This window comes from Thalassophryne amazonica, chromosome 16 (assembly GCF_902500255.1).
Source record: "Thalassophryne amazonica chromosome 16, fThaAma1.1, whole genome shotgun sequence".
NCBI classification, from domain to species: domain Eukaryota; kingdom Metazoa; phylum Chordata; class Actinopteri; order Batrachoidiformes; family Batrachoididae; genus Thalassophryne; species Thalassophryne amazonica.
Genome location: NC_047118.1, coordinates 26476128 through 26496070, shown reverse-complemented (window position 1 = coordinate 26496070; position 19943 = coordinate 26476128). Strand labels below are relative to the sequence as shown.

Genomic DNA, 19943 nt, shown 5'->3' with positions numbered 1-19943 from the left:
TATATATATATATATATATATATATATATATATATATATATATATATATATATATATATATATATATATATATATATATATATATATATATATATATATGAGATGAGCAAGAGACAAATAAATAAAGCCATTGCCTGGGTTAACAAGGTCTTCGTCAGTTGTTGAGGAACCAGGACACACGGATGGGAAATGGACTACAGGAACAAGACATACATGGACAAGGACTGACAACATGGAACTGATGGAATGCTGCTATGACAGCAGGCCCAAGGAGAGGTTACATACCTCCACACTGACCAAGAAGCACCTGGTATGTCAGTGTTCTAACATCAATAGAAGGAACCTACTATCGAAAATGGAGATCCAGCAGCACAGTAGTGAGCAGTGTGAACGCAAGGATAGGAGAGAATAGTGTTAAGGAAGTGGATCACACCCAAATACCTCCGATACATACACATCTTGATTATTTCATTTAAACTGTATTATGATGGTGTACAGAGGCAAAAGGGCAAAAAGGATGTATCTACTGATCTGAGGATGAGGACTGTGGCCACACTAAAGCAGACAGCAACATGACCAAGAGTATGAATCCCCGGCTCATTGACAAAGTCCTGTCAGGAGAGATGCTTGCAGACATTAACACAGATCTACTCACCATCCTCACTACCAGCATTACAGAAGCCAAGGAGCCATGTCGAAGAACACTGGCTGCCTGGAAGGGTGTTAGTCAACTAAGAGAAGTACAGAAGGGCATCATGAGACACAGGTCTTGGATGGATAAGAAGCACAATGTGATGTCCACAACTGAGGCCCTGGAAACTGCCAAACAAATGCTTATACAGCTCTGGCTACTATGCTGAAGAGACACACCAGAGAAGCTGAGGGTCATTATCCTGCTGAAAGATGAACCGTCGCCCCCGTCTGAAGTCCAGAATGCTCTGGAGCAGGTCTTCATCCAGATGCCAGATATCATGGAAGACCTGTGTGTGTGTGTGTGTGTGTGTGTATAACATTTTTAACATATGGTTAATCTTTAATATAGATACAGACATCAGTGGTATCCTGTATTATACAATGTAACTGTAACATTATGTCACTATATATTAATTAATATAATGTGCATAAGTTCAGTATTATCTTTATATTAATTAATATAAAGTGCATACGTTCAGTATTGTCTTTATATTAATTAATATAAAGTGCACAGGTTGCTCTACTTTGCATGGATGTAAAAGTAAAACGACAACCTTTTCCAACTCGTAAACATAATTTCACAGCATCATTCTGAATTTTTTCAACCTTTATAAAATCAGATTAGGCGTGCATGAAATTGCTTTCTTTAAAGTATAATCTTGCGGTTTTACATAATCATGTCTCATGTAAGTTTGAAATGCACAGAATGTAAATGATCAGAAAAGAAGCAGAAATCCAAATCTCACATCTGTCAGTCGACTGCAAACTGTGAGCTTTTCGTTTGGTCAGACTGCATCCCGACCGGCTCTGCAGGTATTTATTATGTCAGGATGAGTTTGAGGAAATACTCGGCTTAATGCTGATCTTCTTTCATATTCCTCCTCTAGTTACATTTTTATTACATGGGAGCTGAGTTTCACAATAAGCTCTGTGGTTTCTGGAGAATTAAAGGATATAATTTAGTGCTTTTCCCTAGAAATGATTTCAAAACAGAATCGATCATCCTCCATGAACAGAAAGGGCCTCAAACCAAAACACATGTGGACCAGTAGATCCAGGATGTCATCAACAGAAGAAACACGGAATGTGCTTTGAATCGACGTGACCTTGAGTGGGACGTGTGTCCGTGGTGATGCTGAATGGGGGCCACAGTATGAAGGAAATGGACTTAATGTGAGAAAATATTATGCAAAAAATATTTGTCACATTGAGCCCATCACACTCTGAGTTCACCTTCTAGTTAAATTAAATTAAGTATAACCACATCAGAAAAATGCCTGAGATCATAACAGCAAACAACCATAAAGTTAATAAAGTTTTGTTTTTATTAGTTTAGTATTTTATTTTGTTTACTTTAATTAAATTTTTAGTTTTTGTTCTCAATTAAGTTTTATTGTCTTAGATCATCAGGTTCATGACATTCTCACACTGCACTTGTGCACACAGATACACATGAGCACATCAGACTACGTTAGTTTTCTTCCTGCCCGGGTCAGCGGGTGGGGAGCGCCGAGACGCTCCGGCAGCGGTGGTGACGGGTTCTGTCTGTGGAGGTCACTGGGGGGTTTTAGGAGGTGCTGTGGGAGTAAGGTGGTGGATGAGTGCTCCTCCTGCACTTTGATGCTTTGCACATTAAATTGTTTTCTCAACAGAAAATCTCTTGCTTTTGGGTTTGTCGTCTAAACAGCACCGGACCAATCTGACTGCTTATTCCACATTAAACCCAAAACGTGCCCGTGACTGACATACTGACTAAATACAGCTCTGCTGTGCCTTCTGCCCCGCGTAGTGTTCAGGCTGCACGCCATGGAAGTGGTGCTGAAGATACTGACACCCGCTGGTGCCTGTGTTTATACCGAGAATCCACAGTGTGAAGCCAATGACAGTCTGTGACAACCCCCCCCCCCCAAACAGGACACCAGCTTGACCCAAGCCACTCCCCCCAGCCAAGACTGGTACCCATGTCCATCTGGGTAGAATTAGAGAAAACAGATGAAGTGTTTTGTCCAAAGACAGAGGCAGGTAGTGCGATGGGGACTTGAACCCAGGTCTACATGTTGGGCACACACTAAACATACGTGCACTATGTGCTTTAGACAACATACTAAATGTTTTCAAGATAGTTCCATAAATATTTGTCATTTTTCTCATAAAAGGTATAGGATATTTTGACAAATTAATGAAAATGTCACCAACAAAAAAAAAATACTCGCTTTGGAATGTTAAATACAGTTCATGAAAATCATTGGTTGAACAAATAGGATTAATAAATGGAATTGTTTTGTCTGTGTTGAATGTTTAGTTTCCAAAGTAAAGGTCAAATAAGGTCGACCTCCGTCAGGTTCTATAACATATAACCCATGTTACCCCGAAACCTGATAACTATACATGACAGATGGTGCAAACTATTGCTTTTTAACAGGGTCTTACCCAAAAATGTGCATCACTTTTTACTAAAATTGGAGCAACTTTAACTTTTGAACCCTGTACAAACTGAAGCTGACCTTTCTCACCATTTTTGCTGTTTTTACCTCTTAAATCCAGAACATTCAGTCCTAGATGGGGGCAGCAGGCTGAAGACAGCTGACATGCACAGACTCAACAAGCTCATCAGGAGAGCTGCTCTGTCCTGGGGGTGGAGCCAGAGTCTGTGGTGGAGGTGTCAGAGAGGAGGATGCTGAGGAAACTGCTCAGCATCCGGGACAGCACTTCCCACCCCCTGCATGCCACACTGACGTCCTGTCAGAGCACCTTCAGCCACAGACTGAGACCACCGTGGTGCACCACAGGAGGTCTTTCCTTTTGGCGATCAGGCTGTATAACTCTTCCCCTTCCTATGGGATGAATACATAATTGAACTGAGTTATTCAGAGTTATTCATTTACTCAGAGTTATGTGCAATATTGTTGAACATCTTGTGCAAATATCTTTATAAAACATTATTCACTGTTTACTGTTTCGGTAAGTTGATCTTATTCTTAGATTTCCAAACTATACCTACAACCCCTGGCAAAAATTATGGAATCACCGGCCTCGGAGGATGTTCATTCAGTTGTTTAATTTTGTAGGAAAAAAGCAGATCACAGACATGACACAAAACTAAAGTAATTTCAAATGGCAACTTTCTGGCTTTAAGAAACACTATAAGAAATCAAGAAAAAAAATTGTGGCAGTCACGGTTACTTTTTTAGACCAAGCAGACGGAAAAAAATATGGACTCACTCAATTCTGAGGAATAAATTATGCAATCACCCTGTAAATTTTCATCCCCAAAACTAACACCTGCATCAAATCAGATCTGCTCGTTAGTCTGCATCTAAAAAGGAGTGATCACACCTTGGAGAGCTGTTGCACCAAGTGGACTGACATGAATCATAGCTCCAACACGAGAGATGTCAATTGAAACAAAGGAGAGGATTATCAAACTCTTAAAAGAGGGTAAATCATCACGCAATGTTGCAAAAGATGTTGGTTGTTCACAGTCAGCTGTGTCTAAACTCTGGACCAAATACAAACAACATGGGAAGGTTGTTAAAGGCAAACATACTGGTAGACCAAGGAAGACATCAAAGTGTCAAGACAGAAAACTTAAAGCAATATGTCTCAAAAATCGAAAATGCACAACAAAACAAATGAGGAACGAATGGGAGGAAACTGGAGTCAACGTCTGTGAACGAACTGTAAGAAACCGCCTAAAGGAAATGGGATTTACATACAGAAAAGCTAAACGAAAGCCATCATTAACACCTAAACAGAAACAAACAAGGTTACAATGGGCTAAGGAATAGCAATCATGGGCTGTGGATGACTGGATGAAAGTCATATTCAGTGATGAATCTCAAATCTGCATTGGGCAAAGTGATGATGCTGGAACTTTTGTTTGGTGCCGTTCCAATGAGATTTATAAAGATGACTGCCTGAAGAGAACATGTAAATTTCCACAGTCATTGATGATATGGGGCTGCATGTCAGGTAAAGGCACTGGGGAGATGGCTGTCATTACATCATCAATAAATGCACAAGTTTACGTTGATATTTTGGACACTTTTCTTATCCCATCAATTGAAAGGATGTTTGGGGATGATGAAATCATTTTTCAAGATGATAATGCATCTTGCCATAGAGCAAAAACTGTGAAAACATTCCTTGCAAAAGACACATAGGGTCAATGTCATGGCCTGCAAATAGTCCAGATCTTAATCCAATTGAAAATCTTTGGTGGAAGTTGAAGAAAATGGTCCATGACAAGGCTCCAACCTGCAAAGCTGATCTGGCAACAGCAATCAGAGAAAGTTGGAGCCAGATTGATGAAGAGTACTGTTTGTCACTCATTAAGTCCATGCCTCAGAGACTGCAAGCTGTAATAAAAGCCAGAGGTGGTGCAACAAAATACTAGTGATGTGTTGGAGCGTTCTTTTGTTTTTCATGATCTCATAATTTTTTCCTCAGAATTGAGTGATTCCATATTTTGTTCCCTCTGCTTGGTCTAAAAAAGTAACCGTTACTGACTGCCACAATTTTTTTTTCCTGATTTCTTATAGTGTTTCTTAAAGCCAGAAAGTTGCCATTTGAAATGACTTTAGTTTTGTCTCATGTCTGTGATCTGCTTTTTTTCCTACAAAATTAAACAACTGAATGAACATCCTCCGAGGCCAGTGATTCCATAATTTTTGCCAGGGGTTGTATTTGGAATCTTTATGATCAGACAAATACTGTGGTATAGTTTAAAATATGATTGGAGCATTTTTAAATATTGACCCCTACCTCGCTAGATCTACCACCCTGGATGACCACCATACATTTTTTGTGTCAGCCATGGTAGACTGAGGCTGGACTGCAAGTGTTGCTGAGTCCTTTACGTGGTTCCTAAACCTGCTTGGCTTGTGGGTTATGAACCGGGGTCCCCTCAAATGTCAATCAAAGGTGTCAACATGGCTCCACGTGACTCTCATTAAGGAGAAATGGTTCATAAGTGTGTGTTTTTGGTGTTTGCTGGGATGAGAACGTGTTGCAAAACTTTAGCTGCAACTGACATTTTTTTCAGTGAACCTCTGCAGTGAGGCACCAACAAATGATCAGAACAAAGACACGTTTTCTCCAAACACCTGCCTTTAGTATGTTCCTGCAAACCCTCACTCTGTCCTACGTCAGTTGCAGACGTTCAAATGAATTTCCTTGTGCGACTGTGCAGGTTAGGTCAGAGGTCAGTGTCTGTGAAGCTTTAGATCTCCTGTCTGTGCTTTGAAACGTGAAATTCAGAAAAATCTAAAGAGCCTCATTATGGATTACCACAAAGTGAGCTCTTAGTAATCTGTTTCTCTTTAATCTCTCTAAGGACGTGCGGAGTATAAGTTGCCATTTGTAATGGATAATATTGCAAGCAAAGATTTGTGGAATGGGAGGAGCGATGTGGTTGGACAGGAAGCAGAGAGCGAACAGACACAGAGTGGAAGAGGAGCAGAGACGCAGAGTCGCTGGATTAGGATGGGCTTCGACTGCATCCCTGAAAGTGGATGAAGAATGACTGCTTTAATCAAGATGCTAGCGGACTGTGAGCACCGGTGGAAGGATGCACAACGTTCTCCTTCTCACCCAAGGAACCGCAAACGCAACAAGATTATGAAGATTTGACAGACCTGCTGGGAGGCGAAAGACAGCGGCTGCATATCAGGAGCCAGGATTAGTTGCCTTTTCATTTCATCTCATCTGGCCTCGACCATGAGGCTGGAGCGCGGACAGCGAGCTTCACTGGCACTCACCCTCAACTTCGTGGCGTTTGCTTTTGCCTTATCCGCGGTGACCACCAGCTACTGGTGCGAGGGCACCAGGAAGGTGGCCAAGCCCTTCTGCACGGGGCCACCAGTGAAGGTGAAGCAGTGGTTCTGCATCCGCTTCAACAGCACCAACGTCAACGACAGCCGGCTGGTCCAGTACATCTTTGAGAGCGGCGAAGAGAAGTTCCTGATGAGGAAATTCCACACGGGCATCTTCTTCTCCTGTGAGCAGGCCGCTGACATGAACGGTGAGAGGTGGCGTCTGTTGTCTTTAAGGTGGAATCCCAGTCGCTGTCGTAGTATTGATGTGGCAACAACTCGGCAGACAGATGAACATCTGACAACACATATGACAAATTCAACACATTTATAAGGTCAAAGGTTCAGGTCTTCATTTAGTTTAACTGCTTTATCTGCCTGAAACTATATTGAAATATCTGCATTTTGTATGTGGACACTTTGATGTTAAAGGGGTCTCAAAATGTGTCACAGAGGGTCAAAAATAAAGTCCTATTTAGAAAATCTGTTATTTATCATTGAAACAAATCCCGAACAAAAGCAGAAATGCACATATGCCGTTGGACTCTGATGCTTTCATGTCTCCAAATGTCCCGTCTCAGTCTGTCCCCACACCATGATGTCTTGGAAGGGACAAAACTTTTAACAAAGAGAATCCACAATTTGCACCTTTATATCAAATTTTAACTTTCAAATGTATTTTCTCCAGCCCAGTCTCAAGTTTTTTTCTTCCTCCCGTCATGAAATGATTCAAATTTTCGTGGCAGGGTTTTTTTTTTTACTTACTATTACTCACCCTAACCCTAACCTTTTTTCAGGTACTGTACAAAGGAATAAATTTGGTGCAGTTTTATCTTTTTTTATGTTGTTTTTTTGGGGGGGGGAGTCTCACGTTTCAAGAGTGATAAAAAGTATGTTATTTAAAAAAGTACGAGGTCTATTAGATAATAAACCGACCCTTTTATTTTTTTTTTAACTATATGGATTTGAATGACGTGCGATTACACCAATCATGCTTGAACCCTCGTGCGCATGCGAGAGTTTTTTCATGCGTGTCGGTGACGTCATTTCCCTGTGGGCAGGCCTTGAGTGAGATGTGGTCCCTTCCTCTCGGCTGAATTCCTTTGTTTCACACGCTGCTCGAGACGGCGCGCGTTGCTTTATCAAAATTTTTTCTGGACCTGTGAGGAATATCCGAGTGGACACTATTCGAGAAATTAAGCTGGTTTTCGGTGAAAAGTTTAACGGCGGATGAGAGATTATGGGGTGTTTCTGTCAGTGTAAGGACTTCCCACGGTGCAGGATGTCGCGCAGCGTTTCCAGGCGCCGTCATCGGCCTGTTTCGACCTGAAAACATCCTAATTTAAGGCTTAATTCACCCAGGACATCGTGAGAGAACAGAGAAGATTCAGAAGAGGCCGGCATGAGGACTTTATGCGGACATTCCACTGTTTAAGGACATTTTTTAATGAAAGACGTGCTCACAAATTCGGCGAGTCGTTTCCGTGACGACTCGGCAAATCTGTGTGCGCCGCGACAGGAAAAACACCTCCGTGTTGAAAACCATTTGTAAAATTCAGGCGGCTTTTGATGGCTTTCAACAAGTGAGTAACTGAGAAATTGTTTAACAGCTTGGGCATGTTCCAACTTGTCCGTTAAGGTTTCCAACGGAGGTGTTTTTTCTGTCGCGACCCCCCGCGGTCGGGTCCGGCCCGACATGCGACTCTGCCCGCACGTTCTTTCATTACAGAATGTCTGTTAACGATGGAATGTCCGAATAAACTCCTCATGCCGACTTGTTCTGAAAGTTCTCTGTTCTCTGACGACTTACTGGATCAACAGAGCCTGAAATGTGGAAGTTTTCAACTTGAAATGGCGAGACGCTGCCGCCTCGAAGCGCAGATCACCGTCAGGCGCCGTGGGCCGTCCTTACGGTGACACTACCAGACCAAAATCTCTCATCAGCCGTTACAATTTTTACCGAAAACCAGCTGAATTTATCGAATGGTGTCCACTCAGTTGTGCCTTACAGTTTTGAAAAAATTTTGATCAAACAAAGCAGCAGTCTCTGAGCCATTCCTAAACAATGAAAAAATCGACGAGAGGGTGGGCGACTCCTCACTCAAAGACTGCCCACAGGCGAATGACGTAACCGACAGGCGTGAAAAAACTCGCATGCCCACGAGGGTTCAAGCATGTCTGATGTAATCACACGTGATTCAAATCCATATGGTTTTTGAAAAAAAGGTCGGATACTTTTCTAATAGACTTCGTATGTTATTAAAATAAATGGACGAGATAGTATTTGTCAATACCGAAGAAGAGCTTTTTTTTATATAACATGTAGTCCTGCATTTTATAATTTAATAACAGTACAAATATACACTTAATTTTTGACACACATATTTACCCACAGTACAAGCAAATTTCCAGCCAAAACGTTTTAAACAATCTTGGTAGATATTTGGTAGGATTATTCACCATGTGGGCCTGATGCACAAGAAACTAATATTACTGAAATAAATCAAATAATCTACTCACGATTTCACCCATTTTTCAAGATGTACACAGTAAAATCACCAGTGTAATCACCAGTGTTCAACTAACACTTACAGTGTTAAATTAACACTGGCAGTGTACATATGGTCCCGGGACCATATGTACAAGAGAAGAGCTGTGGTATTGTATGAGGAAGTCTGGATTGGCAGATAAGTATGTTAGGGTAGTGCAGGACATGTACAAGAATATTGTGACAGTGGTGAGATGCACAGTCGGAATGACAGACTCATTCAAGGTGGAGGTGGGATTACACCAAGGATCAGCTCTGAGCCCTTTCTTGTTTGCAGTGGTGATGGACAGGTTGACGGATGAGATCAGACAGGAGTCCCCATGGACTGTGATGTTTGCAGACGACATTGTGATCTGTAGTGAGAGTAGAGAGCAAGTTGAGTCTAGTCTGGAGAGGTGGAGATATGTGTTGGAGAGAAGGGGAATGAAGTAGAAGCAAGACTGAGTACATGTTTGTGACTGGGAGGGAGCCCAGTGGAATAGTGCAGTTACAAGGAGTAGAGGTGGTGAAAGTAGATGAGTTTAAATATTTGGGGTCAACTGTTCAAAGTAATGGAGAGTGTGGTAGAGAGGTGAAGAAGAGAGTGCAGGCAGGGTGGAGTGGGTGGAGAAAGGTAGCAGGAGTGATTTGTGACCGAAGAATATCAGCAAGAAGGGGAAAGTTTACAAGACAGTAGTGAGACCAGCTATGTTGTACGTTTTAGAGACGGTGGCACTAACAAAAAGACAGGAGGCAGAGCTAGAGGTGGCAGATCTGAAGATGCTGAGATTCTCTTTGGGAGTGACGAGAATGGACAAGATTAGGAATGAACATATCAGAGAGACAGCTCAGGTGGGACAGTTTGGAGACAAAGTCAGAGAGGCAAGATTGAGATGGTTTGGACATGTGCAAAGGACGGACCCAGGGTATATAGGGAGAAGGATGCTGAGGATGGAGCCACCAGGCAGGAGGAGAAGAGGAAGGCCAAAGAGGAGGTTTATGGATGTGCTGAGGGAGGACATGCAGGTGGTTGGTGTGACAGAGGAAGATACAGAGGACAGGGTGAGATGGAAATGATTGATCTGCTGTGGCGACCCCTAACGGGAACAGCCGAAAGACAAAGAAGAAGAAGGTGCTCACAGCTTTTGCTTTTTTTGCTGCCGTTCTCACTTTCACAGATGTCATTCATGTCTGCCATAATTCCATGTGTGAAAAGAAAATTCTGGTTTTGTAGAACATTTTTAGCAGAAAGTCACCAGCTCAAACATCATTTTCTTGGTGGAATGTTCTGTGGATCTACTCGCAGTTCAGAGGACTAAAATGCTGCCACATCCCATATTAATACACGTGTTGTGTTTCTGTTTGTGCTGTCAGGATTCGACTGTCGAGACTTCTCAGAGATCGCACCTGAACACGAGAGAGGTTGGTAATATGACTGTGCTTTTTAAATGTAATTTTTGGATGTTTTTGCTTCACAAAAAGAAAAAAAAATCACTGCTGGAATGTGGGTCACATTCGCCCTGTTGACTCCACACAAACATTGGAATGGAGATGTGGAGAAAGAAGACACCGTAGCTTCACGTAGCAAAGCTGTAAAGATGAGATGAAACACGATTTGTTACCACTGTACACAGTAAAATCACCAGTGTTAAATTAACACTGGTGATTTTACTGTGTAGCTGACAGGAACAACTGTAGAAATTTACATTATTGATAACGTGACCGCCTGGAAGCTGCTCATTCAACACAAACAATGACCATATAACTTTAGTCCACACGGTTACATTACTCTAAAATTGTACAGACAATCAGAAATAACACAAATGTAAATAAATACATTTAGTTATGAATAATGAATTAATTCAGGTTCTGAATTTTTTTGTACATTTTCACAAACCAACTGTATTTGGTCCATTTCTGTATTTCTAAATTGTCTGTATTCAATCATTCATTTATTCATTCATTTGTGTATTTATTCATTCATTTATTTGTGTATTCATTCATTTGTGTATTTATTAATTAATTCATTTGTGCATTGATTCATTCATTTATTTGTGTATTTATTCATTCATTTATTTGTGTATTCATTCATTCATTTGTGTATTTATTCATTCATTTATTTGGGTATTCATTCATTTGTGTATTTATTCATTCATTTATTTGTGTATTTATTCATTCATTTGTGTATTTATTCATTCATTTATTTGGGTATTCATTCATTTATTTGTGTATTCATTCATTTGTGTATTCATTCATTTATTTGTGTATTCATTCATTCATTTATTTGTGTATTCATTCATTTATTTGTGTATTCATTCATATGTGTATTTATTCATTCATTTATTTGTGTATTCATTCATTCATTCATTTATTTGTGTATTCGTTCATTTAATTGTGTATTCATTCATTTGTGTTTTTATTCATTCATTTATTTGTGTATTCATTCATTCATTTGTGTATTTATTCATTATTTTATTTGTGTATTCATTCATTTCTGTATTTTCCGTCTGTATGCTCATAATGCAGGCAGTCAAACCCTCAGTCAGTGCAGGACTGTTTCCTGGGCATGTATTGCACAAACTGACCAACTGCACTGATTCTTTTTAATCAGACTGACACCAATAAGCTGGTCAGCAGCAGATGAAACACAGACAGAAAAAAAAATGCTGCAATACATTATTACAACTCAAAATTAGAAAAGGTTGTGATAGTCTATGAATGCAAATTTAAAAAAAACACAGTGTTTGTCACATTTGCCTTGAGTTCTGTTTCATTGCAGGCAGCATGACCCAAAGATATTTCATGTTTTTTTTCCTGGTCAACCTCATTTCTTTTGTTAATATTCATCCTTTCCTGCATTTCAGGCCTGAAACACATCCCCCAAAAGTTGGGACACTCAAGCATTTACCACTTTGCAATGTTGCCATTCCTTCTCACAACACCTAAAATACCAAACGACACCATTCTTCCTGCAAATACATCTCTACATGTGCAACATTACAAGATCGTCATTGTTGCTTTTTTTTTTTTTTCCCAAAATTCTCTCCACACATTGTCTATTGGGGAGAGGTCAGGGTCAGAACTGCAGACAGGTCAGTCCAGTACCCGTTCCCTCTGCTTCTGCAGCCATGACTTTGTAATGTGTGCAGAATATGGTTTTACATCATCTTGTTGAAAAATGTATGGACGTCCCTGGAAAAGACATCATCTTGAAGACAACGTATGTTGCTCTAAAAGCTCAGTCACGTAGCGTTGTTACATTATTTATTTACAATTTCACATGAAAAATAAAGAGAATGTACCATCAGTGGGCTTTTAATAATAATTTCTCACAAGGACATAAGTTTCACTTTTTATTTATTTATTTATTGTAAAAACTAAATTCATTGATAGAAATTATGAACCCATTAACAAACTGCATGTCTGCTGGCAGGTTCTTTTTCATCATTTCATGTCTTTTGGTCTGTTCACAGATATTACAGTTTTTCACAATTGCTAAAACACATTTTGTGAAACCATTTACCCTTTTCTCAAAACTCTGAACACAAAACCCATTTTTCAAACCACATGCACAAAACCCTAGATTCTTGTTACAAAACTGACCAATCATCTCAAAACCCTTTTAACTTTTCCCAAAACCAACTAATGGTCTCAGAATCATTCTCTTAGCAGTCAAAATGAAAATCCTGCTGAGCTATGATTACACAATACATCAAACAGTGGAAGACAGTGTGCAGGGCAGGGCATATAGCTCCTGAAGTCTTTTTATTCATTGAAATCTAACGATAAATGAAATAGGGTAAATCTACAATCAAAAAATAAAATATCACAATAAAAAAACAAAAAAGCTCACTGAGCTTCATCATGCCTTTGGCCTGGGTCAGGCCACAAGACTTCATCAACATCACAAGCGATGTTCTCTCTTCTGAGGCAGCGGGGGAAGAAGGCTCTTGTGTGGCGTATCCAGCCTTGGCATGACTCCTCAGTTTTGTCGCCACAAGCTAACTCCATGGCCCGCAGGAGATCCACTCTGATATAGGGTTGCCAGTCATATACCTTCCACCTCCAACTTGAAAAAAACTCCTCTATGGGGTTCAGGAAAGGCGAGTATGGTGGGAGGTACATATTGATGAAATGCTCATTGATGTTAAACCATTCTCTTATTTGAGCAGCACGATGGAAGCTTACATTGTCCCATATGATCACATATGTGTACTGGTCATTCATCTCATGCTGCCGAGCCACCAAAACATCCCGGAGACCTGCTAGAAATGTAAGAAGGTGTTGACTGTTGTATGGCCCTAGTGTTACATATTGATGCAGGACCCCACGGTTACTTATGGCAGCACAAATGGTCACATTGCCACCACGCTGACCAGGGACATCAACAATGGCACGCTGACCAATTATGTTCCGGCCCCTCCTTCTTCTCTTCGCTAGGTCAAATCCTGCTTCATCCACAAATATATATTCATGGGGCCTTTCACTGGCCTCCAATTCAAAATTTCTCTATATAAAAATAGACAGATAGTTTTGTAAGTGAACAGAAAGACAGGCAGATATGATAGTATTTACAATATGCAGTACTTGTACTGTATCTGAATGTGTACTTACTTGGACATACTCATATTTGAGCTCTTTCACTCTGTTACAGTTGCACTCAAAGGGTACTCTGTACACTTGTTTCATGTGCACTCTGTTGCGTTTCAGGACACGGTCAATGGTGGAGAGACTTACGGTGTTGATTCCTTCAAAATTGACATTGTCTTCAATCACTCGCTGTTGTATTTCATGTAGTCTAATGGTGTTGTTTTGAATGACCATGTCAACTATCAGGGTCTCCTGCTGCTGGGAGAACACAAGGGTTCTTCCACCTCCCTCTGGCGTCCTTGCAATTCTACACAAGTGAATATACAATACGAGGTCTATTAGAAAAGTATCTGACCTTATTATTTTTTTCAAAAACCATATGGATTTGAATCACGTGTGATTACATCAGACATGCTTGAACCCTCGTGGGCATGCAAGAGTTTTTTCACGCCTGTCGGTTACGTCAATCACCTGTGGGCAGTCTTTGAGTGAGGAGTGGCCCACCCTCTCGTCGATTTTTTCATTGTTTAGGAATGGCTCAGAGACTGCTGCTTTGTTTGATAAAAATTTTTTCAAAACTGTAAGGCACAACTGAGTGGACACCATTCAATAAATTTAGCTGGTTTTCCGTAAAAATTTTAACGGCTGATGAGAGATTTTGGTCTGGTAGTGTCGCCGTAAGGACGGCCCACGGCGACTGACGGCGATCTGCGCTTCGAGGCGGCAGCGTCTCGCTGTTTCAAGTTGAAAACTTCCACATTTCAGGCTCTGTTGATCCAGTAAGTTGTCAGAGAACAGAGAACTTTCAGAACAAGTCGGCATGAGGAGTTTATTCGGACATTCCATTGTTAACGGACATTTTGTAATGAAAGAACGTGCGGGCAGAGTCGCATGTCGGGCCGGACCCGACCACGGGGGGTCGCGACAGGAAAAACACCTCCGTTGGAAACCTTAACGGGCAAGTTGGAACATGCCCAAGCTGTTAAACAATTTCTCAGTTACTCACTTGTTGAAAGCCATCAAAAGCCGCCTGAATTTTACAAATGGTTTTCAACACGGAGGTGTTTTTCCTGTCGCGGCGCACACAGATTCGCTGAGTCGTCACGGAAACGACTCAGCGAATTTGCGCGCACGTCTTTCATTAAAAAATGTCCTTAAACAGTGGAATGTCCGCATAAAGTCCTCATGCCGGCCTCTTCTGAATCTTCTCTGTTCTCTCACTACGTCCTGGGTGAATTAAGCCTTAAATTAGGATGTTTTCAGCTCGAAACAGGCCGACGACAGCGCCTGGAAGCGCTGCACGACGTCCCGCTCCGTGGGAAGTCCTTACACCAACAGAAACACCCCATAATCTCTCATCAGCCGTTAAACTTTTCACCGAAAACCAGCTTAATTTCTCGAATAGTGTCCACTCGGATATTCCTCACAGGTCCAGAAAAAATTTTGATAAAGCAACGCGCGCCGTCTCGAGCAGCGTGTGAAACAAAGGAATTCAGCCGAGAGGGCGGGACCACATCTCACTCAAGGCCTGCCCACAGGGAAATGACGTCACCGACGCGTGAAAAAACTCACGCATGCGCACAAGGGTTCAAGCATGATTGGTGTAATCGCACGTCATTCAAATCCATATAGTTAAAAAAAAAATAAAAGGGTCAGTTTATTATCTAATAGACCTCGTATATGTTTTGTCACAGTGGTCTACAAAATCTGCTGTAACTGTGTACTGTATACAGTATTGAACATTTACACTATACCTGTTCTGTTGTCTGAATGTCCGGATTATTGAGCCACAGAGAAACAGCTGAGGTTAGGTTGGACTCGAAGTCCTGCTTCTCTCATTGACATCCCATGAACCAGAACATGGTCAATGATTGTGGCCCGAATTTCATCATTTACTATAACTCGTTGTCTTCCTCTTCCTCCTCTTCCTACTCCCCCACCTCTAACACGCACCCGTCCCCTGCGCCTCTGGTTTCTGTCCATTGTTGCAATGAAACTCCAACCAGACACAAGTGTTAACAGTTTTGACTAGTAGCATCTAATTGGTGACATCTTTGCTTTAATTGTGCTTATCTTCTGCTTTGTTTGGTTAGTAATATAATTAAGAAGTGAATTATTATGCAGAATGTGTTTTATAGTATGAGAATGTGTTTAGAGTTTTGCAAAAAGAGTGACTGAGTTTTGCTAAATGTGTCTACCTACGTGAAAGTCATCTACGGTTTTGCCAAAAGGGAGATTAATTCAATAACTGTGTAAAGGCATTTGAGAATTTTATTTAGGGAATAGGGTTTTGTGTTTTAGCAACTGAGAAAAACTGTAATGGCCACAAAGTCTTAATTATTGTTGTTTTAGGCCACTAGATGGCGGTATCCTTTTAAAGAAAAGGGTTCAAAACAAACTGAAGTTCAGTGTGCTTTGACAGGCTTTTTTTAAAGAGTGCCATCTAGTGGGCTCAGTAGAAAACACCAATACTTCATGAGGCCTCATATGGCCATTATTGTAAACATGTATAAAAACAGAATTTTCCGTCTCAAAAAGTTCTGTCCAGGAGCTGGAACCTGGTGAACTTATGAAACATTCAGAAAGAGTAAAGAGCAGCACATCCTAAAGGAGAGTAATTTCAATTATTTGGTTATTTGTTAGTGTCACTACTTTTAATGCGGGTTTTACCAAATATTCTAAATGTGCATTTATATCCTGTTAGAAGGGAAACCGCTATGATGTTTAACCAACAAAAGCTTTTGATAGTTGTATTTATTGTATATTCATCACTCACTCATCTTCAACCGCTTATCTGGGATTGGGTCGCGTGGGCAACAGCTCTAGCAGGGGGCCCCAGATTTCCCTTTCCCAGCCACATTTATTGTATATTCTGTGTGTAAATTAATAAGAAACATCAGTAGCCAATCCAAGGCTTTGAAAATGAAAAAGATATATAACTTCAACCACACCTGTTCCTAATTCCCTGTTGTTCTGACAGTCTAGGGTTTGGACAGCAAAAATGTAGATGAGTCAGTGAATGACTGAGTTAGTCACTTGCGGCCAGCTTTTGTGCACAATAACTCAAAAGCAATAAATGATGTCATCTTGTAACTCACCAAATCAAAAGAATATATAATGAGGACAAGTCACATTACAGCTGGTGAACTTTGATGCATCAGACGGCTCAGAAACATAACTTTGTTCTGCCTACTTAATGTCCCATGCACATACTGTAGCCTGTTGGAAGGTTAAATTGTGGAAAATTCTGAACATCTGTTTCAAATCCTTCAAACGATTGTCCTGGAGTCTGTATCAGAGAGACGACGTCACCGGCGGTGCTAAATAGGGCCTCAATATATCATCCGCTACTTAAAAACAAATGTTTCAAAACTTTACAGTGAATTTGTGCCCTCTAGTCTTGGCGCATAGCAAAACACAAGTGAATGAACTAAGATCACACTGTTTTTGAATTTCATATTTTAAGGCTACAGTCAGTGCAGGGTCTGATCTTCATGTAGCAATAATATAGTAGTAGTTTCATGGATGTGGATTTATTAGTTTGGATGAACCACAGGCCATCTTCAGAGTTTTAGTAACTTCTCAGTGTGTTTTCTGTGTTTATAAGTAAGGTTAGACCTCACTTGTGTGAAGTGGCTTGAGGCAACCTTGTTGTGATTTTGCGCTATATAAATGAAATAAATTGAAAATGAAAGTATACAAATATATATAGAGCATTTCGTTTCTTGTTTCTGCCACAGACTGCAGTCCTGTATTAGGACGTGGACGGGGTCTTACTGAGGTCTTACAGCTGAATTCTGTCTCCATGTCCTCTGTGTGTCCTCAGGGGTCCTGTGCTTGTGCATCGTGGCTGAAAGTCTGTACCTGATCCTGCTCTTCACGGGCGGGGCCCTGATGACCCTGGAGCAGTGTCCGTGTTTCAGCATCATGAACAAACTTAAGCTCAGTGCCTTTGCTGCCTTGTGCACTGCCCTGTCAGGTAAAGATAAGAAGAAAAAACACCTGTTCGAAACCGTAAACCAGACCCAAGCGGGAAGCTTCCATCATTTCAGACGCAGGTCTACTGGAAGTACAAAAAGTGCAGTTCCTTAACAGGCCACTTGAGGCTGACTCCAAAACAGAGCACATTCCTGTAGGAGTCAATGTTAAAATGTCCAACTTTAGAGCACAAATAAACGTGTTTACAGCCTGCTACAAAAACACAGTTACATTTTAAGTCATAAATTCTGTAACTTTGGGGGCGTGGTCATTTTAAGTGATTGTCACTCAGCCAAGCAACTCCGCCTCTCAATGTGATTGTAGCTCAATGTCCACTGGATGTGTCCACTGGATGTGTCCGCTGGATGTGTCCGCTGGATGTGTCCACTGGATGTGTCTGCTGGATGGATGTGTAATAAAGGATTGTTAAACGAGCGAGAGGTCTGTATGGGGCACTATCTGACTGATGTGTTTAATATGGACTGAGCACAGTGAGGTTAATAAGTGAAGTGCGCATCGCATCTGCACATGCGTGGGTCAAATGGGGGCAAAAATCCCAGCTACCACAGTCACACTGCTCCCATTGAATTTCGTATACAGTAGCATTAGCGGACTGTAAAATTTAAGGCTTTTACAGGGATTGTTTCAAAGGCTTTAAGCCTTAAGCGACACATACAATAATGACAGGGGCGCATCGTGCTGTTTTCAAATGCTTGAACGGAATTTATAGGCTTGAAAGTTGGCTGAAAACACACGATTGCAAAGCTCTGCCGAGTCCAAACAAAGACGGAAAGAAGAAGAAATGTGGTCGTAAAACCTCCGTTCATTCTACACAATTTCACCACAGAAAAGAAAGATCCAGACGGACGCAAAAGACGGACTAAAATTGGACGTTTCTTGCACACATTTATTTTGTCAATATCCTGAAACCGTGCCGCCGTTTTTGTGCATCGGCTTATGACTGTAATGTCACGCCATGAATGACGTGGCGCGTAATATTGTAATATGGACATGTTCTATAAACAAACTGCCTGCATGCACATATCACTGTAAGTCTGTCAACCTATCAAAACAAACGTGACACCAAAGAGGTTATATGTGAGACTCACCGTCATTGTCGTCATTATGAAGCCGGTGGAGTAGTGATTTCTCATCCCTGCTTGGCAAATATTCTGCAATATCCACAGTTTCAGCCTCTGGACTTCATCTAACCATCCGTCAGTTGCCTTCAAGGGGTGAGAAATTTGTTTGTCTCCAACTATCAACAAGGACTGGTCATTTTCGACAGCAGCGTGCTCTTCCTCCATCGGCACTAACAGTACTTTCTGTACAGATGCAGCACACGCAAGCACAACCAGCTCTTCTTTCCATTTCTGTCCACTGCCGTACGTAGTCCTGGGTGTAACAGGCATTCCGCGGAGCTTACAAAAACGCTTTAAATCATCAACTTTCCAGCGGTTGAAATGATCCAAATTACAGCACTCCTTGCTGCTTTCTGCCGCCATAGCTTGTGGGTTGGTAGCTGAAAAATTTAGCCTACCCATAATGCACCGCGTGGTTCTGAGATGCGCACTTTGCTTATAATTTGTTTATTATATGGCTATTATATATAAACATGCAAACTTACAGTATCCCCTGAATATGACAGCTGCTGCTGACGGTGTTGGGCTCGTAGCCAGACCCGTTCGCTTTCTTCATCTCCACTAGCTTAACAGATGTCTGGCCGGTCTATCAATCTGTGTGTTTTTTCGGATTAAGTTTAGATATTTATGGCGTAGGTTCATGTCCAACTTGTTTTTTCTATTCATGTTTTTAGCTTCCTGGTTTGTAACAAAAATACACATTCCAGACCGATTATCATGTTAACCGGTCTGATATGAGAAAATATCTGACCGGTAATCAGCCAATCAGAGCGCTCGTAACGTCACAGCCATATAGTAATCTGTCTTATTGTCCTAACATCATCTAAGATGTCTCTGCTGCAGTTGTCACACTGAGTGAAATCCTTGTTGTATTTAATGCTTTATGCTAACAGTGTTAGCACTTTTAGCAGCTATTGGTAACTTCATCCATTAAGTCCTGTTAATGCACGATTACTGAGAAAATAAGCAGCTCATAACGTTAAATGTTCACAGCAAAGCAAACTGTTAGGAAAACCACTGCACAGTCCCCCAAAATATGACTGAATGCACCTGAACTTAGGTTAGCCTGTTAGCTTAGCTAATTTGGACTCAAAGAGTGGGGTGTGTTCAGGCTTCTTTCATCACACGCTGACCCGCCCACACTCCGTCCCTTTATGCATTAATGAGTTCGCTGTGAATCAGAGTGGTCAGCATGGTGAC

General features: G+C 41.2%; 1 protein-coding gene across 1 annotated transcript in view; it reads left to right on the top strand.

Annotated features, from left to right (window-relative positions):
* The first annotated feature begins 5999 nt into the window (after positions 1-5999).
* LOC117527738 (germ cell-specific gene 1-like protein) overlaps positions 6000-19943 on the top strand; it is a 31883-nt gene continuing 17939 nt past the window's right edge. Inside the window, exons 1-3 of the mRNA XM_034190208.1 lie at positions 6000-6715; positions 10408-10455; positions 17450-17602. Coding sequence (XP_034046099.1) covers positions 6412-6715; positions 10408-10455; positions 17450-17602 — 505 coding nt within the window. The 5' untranslated portion in view covers positions 6000-6411. The remainder of the gene's footprint in view (positions 6716-10407; positions 10456-17449; positions 17603-19943) is intronic.